The 15,126-nt window shown below is 46.2% G+C and overlaps 2 protein-coding genes across 2 annotated transcripts in view; both read left to right on the plus strand.

The window, feature by feature from the left end:
* Window positions 1-8,295, plus strand: part of LOC143001608 (anosmin-1-like) — a 31,747-nt gene extending 23,452 nt beyond the window's left edge. The window contains exons 7-15 of the mRNA XM_076151306.1: window positions 123-219; window positions 1,315-1,558; window positions 3,898-4,036; window positions 5,266-5,451; window positions 5,745-5,839; window positions 6,042-6,204; window positions 6,585-6,808; window positions 7,104-7,247; window positions 7,430-8,295. Of these exons, the coding sequence (XP_076007421.1) occupies window positions 123-219; window positions 1,315-1,558; window positions 3,898-4,036; window positions 5,266-5,451; window positions 5,745-5,839; window positions 6,042-6,204; window positions 6,585-6,808; window positions 7,104-7,244 (1,289 nt within the window). The 3' untranslated portion in view covers window positions 7,245-7,247; window positions 7,430-8,295. The remainder of the gene's footprint in view (window positions 1-122; window positions 220-1,314; window positions 1,559-3,897; window positions 4,037-5,265; window positions 5,452-5,744; window positions 5,840-6,041; window positions 6,205-6,584; window positions 6,809-7,103; window positions 7,248-7,429) is intronic.
* Window positions 8,296-8,902: 607 nt separating this feature from the next.
* On the plus strand, window positions 8,903-14,999 carry LOC143001607 (uncharacterized). Its single transcript, XM_076151305.1, has 10 exons — window positions 8,903-9,017; window positions 10,309-11,854; window positions 11,929-12,034; window positions 12,177-12,324; window positions 12,421-12,468; window positions 12,561-12,638; window positions 12,779-12,916; window positions 13,058-13,141; window positions 13,780-13,830; window positions 14,338-14,999. The coding sequence occupies exons 2-10, from the start codon at window positions 10,483-10,485 to the stop codon at window positions 14,446-14,448; spliced, it is 2,136 nt and encodes a 711-aa protein (XP_076007420.1). The 5' UTR covers window positions 8,903-9,017; window positions 10,309-10,482; the 3' UTR covers window positions 14,449-14,999.
* Window positions 15,000-15,126: the final 127 nt, after the last annotated feature.

Raw genomic sequence — 15,126 nt, forward strand, 5'->3', positions numbered from 1 at the left:
ATCAAATAAAGATGTATCTTGATGGTGATGATGATGATGATGATGATGATAGTGGTATGAGTGCTGCAATTTCCACCGCCTCTCCGATGAGTTTGCATGTCTGTGCTCTCTTCTCTCTCCAGACCCTTCACCTCCCGAAGCGCCAATAAATATCAGAGTGAGCAACCAGACGTTGGACTGGGAGGCACAATCACATCCAGGGACCTCGTTCACAGAAAGGTATTTTAATATAAACTTGAATGCACCCAAAGAGCACTTACCTCCCCCAAGGAGACATTTTTCATCTGGATATGCATCAAAATACACACGGTGATAGACAGAGATGAAAGAAATCTTCCTGTTTTATTACTCAAGTAAGAGCTGTAATTTACGGACCTCAAACATTCACTTTTTTTCCAGATTTCATTGAAGGTTATTAGGTTTTCGAGATCCCTGCAAACTAATAGAGAAAAGATATAAAAAAAAAAACACAGGGCTGAAACCGTCGGAGTGCTTTGAACAGCTCCTTGGCTCAAATGAAAGGAACCTGTTCATGCTGGGCAAATGCCATTATTAGTTCATGGTAATTATTCTCCTCACCAGAAGCCACTTCAAAGCGTTTTCACTTTCAAATGGTTATCAGTCAGACTTTGAGTTAGTTTTGCAAAACAAGCCAATCACGCACCGTGACCGGCGGAGCGACAGAGCAGCAGAGCAGCAGAGCAGCAGAGCAGCAGCCAGCCAGGGAGGAATCTGTGTTCGGTTCATAGAAACCGCTGATGGAACATCTGCACAGCACAAATACCATCGTAGTGTCAGTGTAATTCTACCATAATATATAATTCTGGCATAGCGTGTGGTCCCTTACGCTATTATAGATGCTACAGTAATTGCTTGTCTATTTTCATACGTTTCATGAATACAAAGTAGATGATCAGGGGCGAGATTATTTCCACAGATTTTTGTTATCGATTTTATTATCGATTTAAAGTGACATTGACTTGATGTCTCGTTCCAGTCCATGATTGTGTATTCTCATTTTCATCATGTTCATACTGTGCATAAGCTGTTGTACATGGAGTCTTTCACACTTGTTGGCCATACCATAAGAAAGTATTAAAATAGAAAACAGTACACACAAAACACTGAGAGCAGGTGATGAATAAGTATTGCTGTATTATTTTACTGCTCCCAGTGGAACTATTACATCAACCTTGACACGTTAAGGAAAAAGCGCAGTATATAGTTTTATTTTCTACCATAAATCACGTTGTTTGTTACCGTGAATTTATCAATGCCCCGTCGCCTTTTAAACTCTGCGGTTTCTGCTTATAGGTCAAAGGAAAATGGGATCACAGTGGCGGTGTTAATACGCTGGGACCCCCCCAGGGAAGGAGACCTGCCCGTCCACAACTACAGAGTCGGCTGGATGTCCCGGCACACACACGCGGCGCACAGACACGCGCATTCACCGCACGCGCACGCACACCTAGTGCACAAACCCGTGCGCTCGCGGGCCGCAAACACGCGCACACAGGAGCAGGGTAAAAAGGACGGCAACAGCAGAGTGACTCAGGGGGTAAGACTCTGTTTGAATCCACACAATGACATGTCTCTGATGTTGATAAAGTGAATTAATAAGAGAAACAATAATAATCTGAGTTGTTGAATAGTGAATAGTTGCATTTTCCTACAATTCCACGTTTCATATGCAGGTTCAGGTTGCGTATTTGTCATTATAGATTAAACATTACATCACAAGCAGGTTCAACATGGTTTTATCCTGTTAGATGCTGATAGTTGTAGATGCAATAATGTCCCGTATGCTTCCACATCCTTTCCCTTAGCTGAGTTCTTTGAAGCCCTTTTTGTCCATGTGTTCCTTGTGAATCTGAAAATGCGATTTTGCCCTCAGACAGACGTGCCCATTATCTGCACGAGACATGACCTCGTTAGGGTCGGAGTGCCACGACGCAACGTGCACGTCCACATTTACAAAGTCGGGAACGACGCGACAACTTAGCCGTGTAGATTGACTGACAACACAAGAGTCGTGTCTTCCCCGCTTTAGGATAATGCGTTTAAGCAAAGTCAAAGCATCTGGCAGACAATATGCCAGTCCATGCGGTTTGTGCTGCACAAGGGGATTAGTGAGAGTGTGTGTGTTATTACAGCGGCGCAGCATAGGGTTTATGCAAGTGTAATACCATATGACAGGTTTCTTTTTTCACTCGCTGCCCGTCACTGCGTTTAAATGTAGCGAGCAGAAGCCACAGGATGATAGGATATGACATTATCTGTGTTACAGTGAATCTTTGCTTTATTGCAGTTACTCAGTCCTTCTATTCCCCCCGAAAAACCCAACTCACTGCCGCAGAAGTTAAGAAACACAGTCGGTTTATTGATAGTAGTTTTGCAATGACTTCTAATACAGCGAAGATACTGAAAAGGGTGGATTTGCTACCATGATTATGGGTGTGGTGATGGTGATTACGATGATGCAATATGTTCAAGATCCAAGTGAGTACAGTCAACAGAGGCAAAATACCGATAATCACAGTAAACATCACACGTGCAGATATTCTACCTTTGACACGTCACTTACCACCGCCTGTGCTTACTGAACAGTTCTACGACAAAGTATTAAAGTTAAAGTTAAGTAAGAAATTCCTGGATGTTCTTAAATTGGCACTGAAATTGGAGCATTGCTTTACTTCCCTGGGTAAAGTAACTGATAAGTTAGTGGGAGCGTAAGGACCCGGGCTGGAGCCGCTCGTCACACAGATCCCACAGCGTTCACTTCAAGGAAGAGACAAAAAGGAAGGAAAAAACATAAACATCTGAGATTGAGTGTTTTAATTTAAGAGTGCTCATATGGACCTCGCTATCCTAAGTAGTGATGGAGATCCCAGACTCCAGCCTGGTGGAGCCATTTATCTGTAGTCTGGTCCTCTGTTCTGCTTGGCTGGGAGGCCTGGAATGTAAATGAGGCCCCCTAACTAGTGTTTCTTATTTGCAGCCACATCTACACGCACGCACGCAGGCACACACACACACATCGAGAATGACACTGGTCCAACATGTAAAACACCTTAACTATCTCAGAGGATGCACAAGGTAACACACTGCTTAGATGTGTACACAAACCTGTTGATGGAGTATCTATGTAGGAGTCATGAGGATGAGAACCTGACGTAAAGCGGAAATTTGGACAAAGTATCCCAACCTGGGAATACTTATGCTGAAGCAGTGTTTTTTAATATAGGTCAGGTTCTTAAATGTAATGTTCACTGACATTATGTACTATAATCGAAATCCAGGCTTTCCTCTTACACACACACATGCACAAACACACACCAGCCCCGCACGTACAGCTGTGCAGGACATATGTTTTGTCTATATTGTGTGTAATGGAAAGACTTAAACCCCATTTTGTGCGCAGGTCACCGAGAAGCTGCTCTTAACTTGCTTTTGTTTCATTCTGTCACACACACACACACACACACACACACACACACACTGGCCTGGATGTTATCGTCCAAGCATCTCTCTGTTGTGACTAGCACAGACAGACAGAGCTGACTGACTAAGAGCCTGTTAATGAGCTGTCCGTCAAACAGCAGCATAATGAAGAACAGCTACTGCACGTCAGTCATGCGGCCCAGGAGGATGGCAATGATGATGATGAAGTGAGGTTTATGATGGGGGGAGTGAGGAAGATGGTAGTGGCATGGGTATTTTAAAAAATGTTATTTAGAAAGAAGGCAGTATTGGTGACGATAGTGACTGATGGTGATCTATTGAGCTCCTCCATCTTGGATCAGTCACTGGACATGGATGCATGGATTGATGCATGCGTTTGCCATTAGGCGAGTAAATAGCTTGCTTCTGTAATACGTGTATGCATGGTGTTTGCAGGCACAGAGTGAGCTATGGCTGCAGGGTCTGCTGCCTGCTACTTCCTACTTCCTGTCTTTCCAAACAGTGACGTACTGGGGTCAGAAGAGATTAAAGAGTGCCAAGGCCCACTTTGTTTTCACCACCATCTCTCATACAGGTAAGAAGTGTCTCCCACTCAGCCGCCAGTATATTAGCTCAGGTCAACATGAATAGCCTGCTTGTTACAGGCTGAACGGCCGACAACAAAAATTAATTTTCAGAGACATTAAGAGACACTTAACATCTTGTACAGTTAAAGTTAAATACAAACAGCAATCATGTTATATATTACATATATATATTAATAACTAAAGGAAGGAGGTGCTCCGCAGACTCCTGTAGACTCTTAGTGTAGAGTTTGTGTTGCTGTGATTCACCCAGACAGACAGACACACTCTCCACCTCATGGCGCCTCCATTGAAGGAGAAACTCCACCCAAAAGCACAAACACACATTTTTCACTAAAGGAGCTGCCATGGTAGTAATAAATACTATAGGTATGAACTCTACAGCGCACATTTGTTAACAGAGCCATAAATTATTTTGTTAATGATTTTCCTGTTAGCACAGACGTGCTGCATTTGCTGCCTGTCAGCATGTTCTCTCTACCTGCAGCTGTAGCGCTTAAACACACACACACTCACAAAACACAGACGTACATACATTACAGTGGAAAGTGTCCGTGTTAATGGTAGTCCGGGCAACAAAGGTACTTATAGTTGACCTATGGGTCAGCCCACCAGAGGGTTATAGCCAGCTGCAGCGCAATTATCAAGCCACATACCTACAATTTAATATGGAAAGTATTGCCGTACATAATTTTGTATTATTGACGTTACTCACATATTGGCCTGGATCTTATCAAACCTAACAAGGGTCACATAGGCTTGATAAGGCCAATAAGTGTTTCTGAGTGAATGAAACAAACTGCGAGCTACCAGCTGCACTCCCCTCATCACTTTGTGCTACTGCAGTAAAACACATTCCACAAACTGTTTACCGCTCAGTCGGATGTATTTAGGTTTTCTTTATGTGTCCGTTTATGGGCTTTCACAACACCTGCTGCATTAATGTGGCTTAGTGGAATATGAAATTGTTAGAGTGGTTTCCCTCCACCTGCCCCCCCCCCCCCCCTCCCCCCATCACACACATCACAGTAGGCTTACTTATGAGCTTCATTCACGAGTTTTATTTACATGTAAATGTGTGCATGTATTTTCATTTTAAGTGCATTGTGAGTGCATTTAAGGTTTGCAATACTCAGAGCAAAGACATTTTAAGATGTACTCTGTTTCCTCCTCTTCTTCTTTCCTCCACCTGACTCCACTCGACCCACATCCACCAAAGGAGAGGAATTCTCCAATGAGCTTCCCTCCTCGTCCTCCCATCCTTCCTCCACCCTGCCCTCCTCTGACGTCCCCTTATCCCCCTCTCTTCCTGACCCTGAATCCCCCCTCCGCCTTGAGGTCGCCGCCCCTCACTACCATGACGATCAGCTGCAAGTCAAAGTGTTCTGGAAGTGGCCTCACCACAGTAAGTTTCCCTCAACTCAAGAAACTGAAAAGAGAAAAAGAGAAAGTTTTTTTTTTTTACTTTTTATGCCTACATACGAGTAAATTCTTCCTCAGCTCAGGTTGATCTCATTGGCAAGACCAGCCATCAATGTTAGACATTAACTGGTTGCATCTGTTATATGAGAGAAGGAGAAGAGATTGATGTTCACCATCTCCAGCCAAATAACAACACACGCACACGCACACACACACGTACAGCCTGTGCATTAAACTGTGTCTGACCTGTCTATCTTGTGTTTTGTTGAACCGCAGCCAGACAAAGACACCCTGGCCCCTACATTCTACGGTGGCATCCACACACCTGCAGTACTAATATTACAACCACAGAGAAGACGACAACTGTACAGGTAGAACTCGCCTGGGTGTGTTATGCAAGGGCATACCAGAGATCAGTTTCCATCTTCATAACTCACATCAGTCTGGAATGTTCTCATCCATAAAACTGTGTCTGTGTCTTTCCGTCGTAACTCTATCCTCTGTCTGTCCTCTCTCTCTCTCTGTCTGACTGTCTCTCTCTCTCTCTCTCTCCCTCTCTCTGTCTCTCTTTAGGGAACCCATCACACCATCACAGGTCTGCTGTTTGCGTGTAAGTACCGGGTCACAGTGGCAACAAAAGCCGACCCGGGGACTGAGGCGGTTGCCTGGGTTACGACGCCCACGTGCTCCTCCATCAGGGTCAGAGGAGGCAAAGCTTTACCCTGCAACCCAGAGGGTAGGAGTGACTAAACACACACACACACCCAGACATGCAGACACAGACACTATGCAATAAATGACTTAACTCTTTAGTTTGTGTTGTTATGTTAAGAATAGGTCATTGCTTTCATATTATTATTATTATATGAATCACTCTCTTACACGTTCACATTTATCAAACTTCTTACAGTAGTACAACTTTGAACAGTGTGTGTGAAATTAGAAGCTAGAAAAATATTTCTGTCGTGAGTTCAGTAACTTTACTCTCTTTTGTAGTCAACATGAAATACTCCTTCATTCACACACATGATCGGCTGACACATGATCAATACTCAATACAATACTGTTTCATAGGATTTACTACATAGTTGGTATTGTCTCCCTTGTTTGTGTCAGAGCGCCTCCTGGCAGGCAGAAAAGTGCTACTGCGTCCAGAGCGGCTGACGGCAGACTTCGTACAAGTGAACGGTACCCTGCTGACTACGTTTCAGTGGAGGCTATCCCAGCATGCACTGGAGCTGACGGCTATTGAAGGCTTCCAATTCACCTGGACACTGCAGTCAGCGGCAATAGAAGGCCAGGAAGACACACTTATCTCCCAGACTCAGACCATTGCACCGGTGAGAGAGGATTATAAATCCGTCTAAAGCTTGTTTGTTTTCTGTCTATCATAAATATTATGAATAGAGCCAGCGAGGGCCGATGAGTATTCATGAGCAGGAGGAGGCAATGAAGAAAACACATTCTTTCCCAGGGGGGAATTTGGTCTTTGGAGACAGACGTAGGTGTGACCTTCTCCGGTTTTGAGCTGGCAGGACCCTAGTAAACACACTGACATTCCATCTGCTTGAAAGTGTGTGTGTGGGTGGTGTGTGTGTGGGTGTGTGTAAGCTAAACCAGTCTCTGTCCCCACAGACCCAGCGGTCAGTGACGGTCCTTGGACTTCAAGCTGACAGCATCTACCAGCTGCAGCTCCAAGTTCTGACAGCAGGGGGCAGCAGTGGCGCCGCAGTCTCCAAGACCATTCAGACCCCAGCTGCCAACACCACACTTTGATAGGTAGCGCACACACACACATGCACATCTTTTGACAGTATTTTATTTGGAATTGTTTGTATTTTAGGTACAATTAAAGGCTTCCACACAAATTGCGTGATATTATTTAATCAATTCAAATAATCAAAGCCATGATTTACCGGGCTTTTGTGAATCAATCATCTTTTCTCTCCTCTTCTCTGCAGCCATCACATGTGCTGCCTCAGTCTCATCTTCACCAACATTCACGTCTTCAGTGATATTTCTCCCTGTCTTCGTCCAACAAACGTGGAAATATGACCAAACCTGTAAAATACATGTATACTCTGTGAAATACATCACTCTGTTATCTGAGAGTTTATTTCTTAATGCTCTCATCACTGTACAGGCCGCTTGATCAAATTGCAAAAAATAGTTTCATATAATTTCTCTCGCGCTTCAATACTCTACTAACATCTGGAGGGATGATACAGATGTTTGTATACCTGTCATGTACTGGTGAAGTGGCCTGAATGAGATGTCCAAAGTCAGTATTGTTTAGTTAACGTAGAGGCAACAGTGTTTGGGTGACATCAATTTAAAACAATCATTTTAATAAACAAACATCACTGGAGCCAAATGACACCAGTTGTTATGCTCATTTGTAACCACGACAGTAGAGAACATAGCACTGACCTTAAGTACCAATAGTAATGTATAGCAATAGACTGATTGTGCTGTTTATGTTACTGCATTATCTGCTGCATTGTCTTTGAAGCCAGCGTAGCTTTGAACTAAGATCCTATAGCGCCTACATTAAGATTATGTTCATATGTAAAGATAAAAATTAATCAGTCTCCGGCCTGATTTGCTGGCAGTATCACACTTTCTCCAACTTGATGCAGTTTTTGGGCTTTAAACGGTTGAGGTTGCGACTCATTATCATGTTCATATTTGCTATGTAATCCCACTTTCCTTGACTTTTTATTTTACTTTTGTTAATTTTGTACTTGATTTTCTTTTTTACTTTGTTACTGTTACTATTTATTGTTTTCCTGTCATAGTTGTTTTGTAATTAAAGAGTTTCAGGATACGCTGTGTGTTGTGTCGGTGATCTTTTTGGCATTTCAGTGTGATATCTAAAAGGGTTTATTATATAAGCAGCTTTCTGCAGTATTTATTATTAATTTAGCACTTAAATGACAAGTAATAGGACCATAATAAGCCAACCCTGGGACATTCAGTGCAGTAATTAGATATAAGGTCTTTGTAAGGCAACTCTGGAACCATGTTGATTGTGGAGAAGTTTACGAGACTATTTTATACATAAAATCAAATTTGTTGAAATAAACATGATGGAATGTAATGAAGAGCACCTTGTAGCCTTCAAACACAGCTGTAACATTATAAATTTGATTTAAAATCCCAAGGGACACGCGGAACTTATGTTGAATTCCAGATTTCCAATATTCATCACTTAATATTGAAGCATTTCATATCATCAAGTGTGATTCAATCTGTTTATTGCTACAAGGTTTCATTTGAATTTGTAAATAAATGATCGTGCAGAGATGCCAATGCTCATTAAAAATCTAAATCATTAAAATACCTAAAACTATTTGATAAATCGTCGATGCGATGATTAAAAGTCGTATTCGTTGGAGGTGTTTGACCTCTTGACCTCCCGCTGTGGGCGCCTTTACGCTGCCCGAGGGAGTTGACAACGTGACGCAATCAACAAGCGACCATAGTTTGGCTTGTTTCTTTAAATCGTGGTCAGACGAAATCTCACTTAGGTTTTTTGGACCGAAAATGGTAACGTACGAACTCTTTCCCTACGATATGCGGACATATGTGTTATTTTGTGGGGACATGTTAGTCGTTAACCGCCTTCTTGTCCCCCGGCGGCTGCCGTTTCTCGGCGGAAAATGGAGGAAATGTGAGCGGCGGCTGCTTTGTGTTGTCGCCTGTTGTGCTGCAGCTAACCGAGCTAGCTTCAGAGGAAACAACGAACAGGCTCCGAGAATAAACTTAAAACTTCAAATAATAAACTCATTTAATTTTAAACTTACAAACACGGCGCTTTATCTATCCGCTCGGTGGCTCCGCTCGCGTTAAACTCGGTTTATTTGTCCGTGTTTTCACTTCACTGAGGATTCGGATTCCGTCACTTGTAAGCATATTTGCCTTTAATTCACTAACATAAATAGATTTAGTAAACCCCGCGAGTTGTTTGTTATATCTATCCCATTCGGACCTGATGCGCTTCATCTGTTTGAGAAAGTACCAATACTAAAACAGGGCCGGTAGATTTAATTCCTGCAGTACTCTTCTAACTACTTAAACGAGTAAATAAATCCCAATTAAATTTCTGAAGCACCGAATCAAAGATGAAGATGAATGCAATGTAGAGAACCAAAACATACAGCGACGTAAACAAACGCACCTGTACGCTGTAGGAAAGTAACGGGACAGTCGCGGAATGTAGACATCATAGGTTTTAGGCCCCGGATATACCAAAGAACCTAAAACCTTTCGGGGGAAAATGTCGTGGGTGAGAATACAGATGCCGGCCCGTCACCATAGTAACATAACCGGCAGTTAAGCTGCATGTTGTTTAGTGAAGTTAGGAAGATGAAGCTCGCTCATTCTTCAGTTCAGATCACAAATGCAACAAAAACAACCAAAATGGTGACGTCAACATCCAGATGATTCAGATTGAGTCCAAATGTTTACTTCTGCAAATCAAACCATAAACTGTTTATGTTATGTAATTTTTGTGTTTAGTCTGTATTATTCAGTGTTTTGTTTAAAAGTCATTGGTCCGAATGAATCTGCCCATGTTGTGCAATAGCAGTGGGATTGCACTTTGTCCCCTTTAAAGTGTCACTATAAATCAATACAGAGTAACTGAGTGAAAACAGCCATCCTACAATGAAACATTTCTGTTCTGATGTGTGTGTGTGTGTGTGTGTGTGTGTGTCTGTCTGTGATCTCCAGGTGACAGTGTAGAGTCAGACAAGGACACGAAAGTGAGACAAAGAGATCATTTCCGGGAGCTTGCTCACACTTCTCGTTTCTGTTTTCCCCCCTTTGCCCAAATTAGGAAGCAAAAGTGTTATGATCTCACCCAGAGTCCATCCACCAGTGAGGAGCATTGAGAAGAACACCTGGAGAAACCCGAGGAGAGGATAAGATCCAGTCTGAGAGGGGGAGGAGAAGACGTGCGTGTCCAGAGGAGGCCGCTGGGGATGGGGTTAACAAGTCACAGGTGGACGACATGGTTCACAGCGGCTCCGCCTTCCCAATGACAACACCGCCATCAGCATCACCTCATCTAACCATCCCGGCCACTGCACCTCCTCTGCCAACGCCTCCGCCTCCGCTCGCGCCTCCTGCTGCAGGCACCGAGCATCACAACCAAAGCCAGACCCCTGCCAAAGGTGTCGCCCAGGACCTTTCAGTCACCCCGGACCTTTCCATCGCCCCGACTCCCGCCTTAACTCCGACCAGAGACCCGAACTCCTGCTCAGGCCCAGCGTCAGCCCAGCCCCCCGCAAAGACCCCCGACCTTCTCCACGACTCAGTCAATGGCCGCACCTCAGGCAGGAAGAGGACCCCTAAGGCTTGCGACTGCTGTGGCCCCCACGGTAGAGGACACAATGCCAATGTCTCCACCAGGGGTGGCAGAGGAAGGGGGACCCCCAGAGGGAGAGGACGGGGTTTTGGTAGACCCTTTGGGGACACCCCGAAAAGGATTGTGGATCCGCTGGCACCCATCAACCACTTTGAGCTGACGGAGGAAGCAGAAGGTCACGATGACGGCTACACACACGTGCAAACGACTGTACCGGTCGACGCGGCCGAGGCTCCGTCACAGAATCCCGCTGACCTGCCGGCCGCAGGCTCCCCTGAGGACGGACCGCTGAAGAACTGTGTCGCTCCCGATAGAGTGGGGCTGCAGAGGAGAGTGATGATGGTGCAGCATCACCTGAGAGGAAGAGGAGGGAACGAGCTGATGGGAGACGCTTCTAAGCATTACATGAGGTTAGGAGTGAGGAGGGGGGGAGGGTGTGGAGGGCCCGTCGGTTTGGAAACGGACCCCCGAGTCGGATCCATGTCCATGCTGAGTCACGTTCCAGAGCTGCAGTGTGTGTACCCGCACCCATTTGGAAACGGAGACCTGCTAAGCCCGCCTGGAGTCAGGACTGTGGGGGAGGGGAGGGGGGACTGCATGGCCGCCCTGTCCGTCTCGGTGCAGTCAGAAGCCCCCATGGACTTGGACCTGGACCCGCAGGTGGACCCGATTCCCGACGGAACAGACTCGGTGTCCATCTCCGTGACTCTGTGCAACGGGAGCGCGTCTGCTCTGACGGGCCGCGACCACACGTCCACTCCCATGGAGCAGGACGGAGCCAGGCCGGCCCTCCCCTCTCCCCCACCTCAGGGCCCGATCTCAGTGTGCACGGCGCCGCACCAGTGGGCGCTGAGAGACCACCGACTGTACTGCCACCTGGAGACGTGGGAGGGGGGACAGCGACAGCAGCAGGAGGAGAAGGAGGAGGGGGGGGAGGAAGGAAGGTGGAGAAAGGAGCAGGATGGACAAGGGATGCAGGAAGAAGACTCGGAGTGGCTCGTGGAGATGATCCATGGTGAGACAGGCACACACACACACACACAAACAAGCCACTAAGTTTAGAGTCTAATACTTGTTTCCTGTCATCAGAGTTTCTGGAGAGCTTCTATATCAAATATGGCAGCTTCATTCCTCTCAGTGAGAGAGACGTCCTGGATCACCTGAAGAAGAAAGCCAACTATGACCTCAACAAGAGGTTAACACACACACACACACACACACACACACACACACACACACACACACACACACACACACACACACACAGTCACTCTTAGCTTTCTGTCGCTTTGAAACGCGTCTCTAACTGTGTTGTTCCTCTCTGGCGCTCTCCTCAGTGGCCTGGACGTTGCCGGGGTGATGGGCCGGTACCGGGCCAGTCTGGCCTCGGCTCCAGTCGCCGGCTTTGTGCTGATGTACAACAGACACTCGCTGAGCCTGGAGGACCTCGGCACGCTGGAGGAGCACAACTGGCTCAACGACCAGGTACGACACCAACACCAGACAATCTTATAAGATGCAATGTTACCAAACGCTGCAAAGACAACGTCACCTCATCCCGTCTTCTTCTTGTCTCCTCAGGTCATCAACATGTACGGAGAGCTCATCATGGAGGCCACACAGCACAGGGTGAGACAGACCCCGCCATGTTTGTAGAGACGCTTGTGCCAGATTCGCTTTGTAATCGAGTGTGTTGACGTTGTGATGTTTCTCCCACACAGGTTCACTTTTTTAACAGCTTCTTCCACAAGCAACTGGTCGCCAAGGGTTATGAGGGCGTGAAGAGATGGACGAAAAAGGCAAGTAGAGATGATGGGGAGATGTGAAACCATCAAGAGATTGTGTTGTGTGTGTGTGTGTGTGGTGCTGCGTGTGTGTGTCTGTGTTCCTGATGAGACAGCTGCAGCTTGTTTGTTGACCTTTTGTTTTCCTGTTCCAGGTGGACCTTTTTTCCAAGTGGCTGCTGCTGATTCCCATCCACTTAGAAATCCACTGGTCTCTCATCACCGTCACCATAGCGAACAAAGCCATCTGTTACTACGACAGCCAGGGCATCACCATCAGACACACCATAGACGTGAGGCGCTTCCCCTGCATCCTTAGATTAACTCAATAAGATTAATGAGATGGAATTTGTACCGAGAGCGACAGAGATGTTAGGACCAGGCCTGTGACCTGTCTGTCTGTCTGTCTATCTGTCCGTCTGTCTCCTGAACAGAACATTATGAAGTACCTCCAGTCTGAAGCCAGAGAGAAGAAGCAGACTGCCCATCAGAAAGGCTGGAAGATGCACGTGATCAAGGTGAGCCAGAGCTCTGCTGCAGCCGCTCTATCTGCAGCCGCTCTATCTGCTGCTCAGGCCATCAAACACTGGATAAGACGTTATTGTCCATCATGTGAGCACAAACCTGATGTTAGCAGCAGCAGCAGACAGGTGGCACATTGGGTTTATGGAGTGGTCGGCCTTCCTCCCACTTCTTCCTCCTCCTCCTTCTGATTGTTGCTGATGACCACGGCGTCTCCGCTGGACTCATCAATGACCTTCCCCTCTTCCTTACCTCACTGTTGCTTCCTGGTGGAGCTTTTCATTATATAGGCGACAGTGGCATCATCGCAGCTACAGCAATGATGTCACCAGGCTGACAGCTGCGACAATGATGTCACCAAGCTGACAGCTGCAACAATGATGTCACCAAGCTGATAGCTGCAACAATGATGTCACCAAGCTGTCAGCTGCAACAATGATGTCATGATGCACTGTGTCTTTGACTCTGTTACAGTCGTTTCTAAACAAATGGCTCTGCAAACACTCAGCATGAAGTGAAACACATGATCTGGAGTTAGTTATATAATGTGTCTGTCCCCGTATGTACCTGTCTGTCCCTGTATGTCCTTATATGTCCATGGGCCTGTCTGTCTGACACTGACTTGTTTCCTCAGGGGATCCCTCAGCAGAAGAATGACAGCGACTGTGGGGTTTTTGTCCTGGAGGTAAGACTTCTTCATTATCACCTGTCCACCTGTCGTCCTCTTCTGTCCTCCCACTCATAGCTTCTTCTTTTTTCTTGCCTCTCCTCCACTCTGACTTTGTCCAGTTTTGCATGTTTTATTTGAACTATTTAGATTGTGTTGTTTGGGGACGTTGTGTGTTTCCCTTTATTGGCCAGAGCAGAGCAGCTGTTCAGTTCACATTATTACTCTTATTGGTATTATGGGAAGCAGTTTCCAGTGCAGAAAGGGAAAAGCATCACAGCATCCAGAGAAATGTCTCCCTTCTTCCCATCAGCCATCTAACTGAAGCTCCACTGGCTGTCCTGTGATCAGTAATTGAAAGATACGGAGCAGCTGGACGGGCAGCAGACGTGGATTATGGATTATTATGGTTTTATAAGTTTAATAAGCTGCCAGTGCATTTCCAGTAATATCTGTCTTTCTCTGTGTGTGTGTGTGTGTGTGTGTGTGTGTGTGTGTGTGTGTGTGTGTGCGTGTGTGTGTCAGTACTGCCGGCGTCTCTCTGTGGAGCAGCCGCTGCAGTTCAGTCAAGAGGACATGCCCGACATCCGCAAGAGGATCTACAAGGAGCTGTGCGACCGTGGCCTCAACAACTGACCCCAAACAGGCCTCCAGGCCTCAAACTCCAGCGCCCGTCTCGCCCGGTCAGTCCGTCCCGAGCCCCCGCCGCCCACGGTCGGAAACACAACCCGACCCCGGTGACAACGCGGAGTCCCACAACTGCCCGTTTGCCTGTTTCACTGGCGGCGAAGTGGCCTGACCTCTGTTCACCTACGATCCTGTAGTTGTTGCCGATTCTTTATTGTTTTTTTTACTGTTACGTAATTGCAACTACTGACGTGGTCCCCTACTGACCCCCTTTTAGAACGCTGGACCCACACAGTCCAGACCTGCCTTCAAGTCAGAGGCCCAAACATCTGCCCGAAGCTGCGACTCTGCATCCTTCCATTAGACAAGACGCGCAGAAACGCTGTACAGTCAAAAGACCCCGGCAACGGACCGGCGGGATTTAGTGGCCTTAACTCTCAGACGGCCGTTTTAAACTAGAATAGATCTTTTCTTTTTTCCTTTCTAATTTGTTAACTATATGCTGGATCGCGATTAGTTTTAGTTTTTAAATATCATGAACGAGAGATTCAGTGGACCAACTGTTCACGTAAAAACACTTGAAGGTTTGCGTCGGTTTCCTGTCGCGTTTCGTCGGCCTGCAGACGTCGGCGAAGCGATTAACGGATCTGACCTGAATGTACCGATCACATACTCTTCCTCCTCGGC

The sequence above is a fragment of the Genypterus blacodes genome, unplaced genomic scaffold, assembly GCF_046128005.1.
Source record: "Genypterus blacodes isolate CSIRO-AG114 ecotype Tasmania unplaced genomic scaffold, CSIRO-AGI_Gbla_v1 ptg000054l_1, whole genome shotgun sequence".
NCBI classification, from domain to species: domain Eukaryota; kingdom Metazoa; phylum Chordata; class Actinopteri; order Ophidiiformes; family Ophidiidae; genus Genypterus; species Genypterus blacodes.

Excerpts from the sequence above, each read along its gene's own strand:
- LOC143001607 (XM_076151305.1), top strand. The coding sequence starts at position 10,483 with ATGGTTCACAGCGGCTCCGCCTTCCCAATGACAACACCGCCATCAGCA. Across the intron at positions 11,855-11,928 it reads GCTCGTGGAGATGATCCATG|AGTTTCTGGAGAGCTTCTAT; the intron begins GTGAGACAGGCA and ends TCCTGTCATCAG. Across the intron at positions 12,917-13,057 it reads CCATCAGACACACCATAGAC|AACATTATGAAGTACCTCCA; the intron begins GTGAGGCGCTTC and ends TCTCCTGAACAG.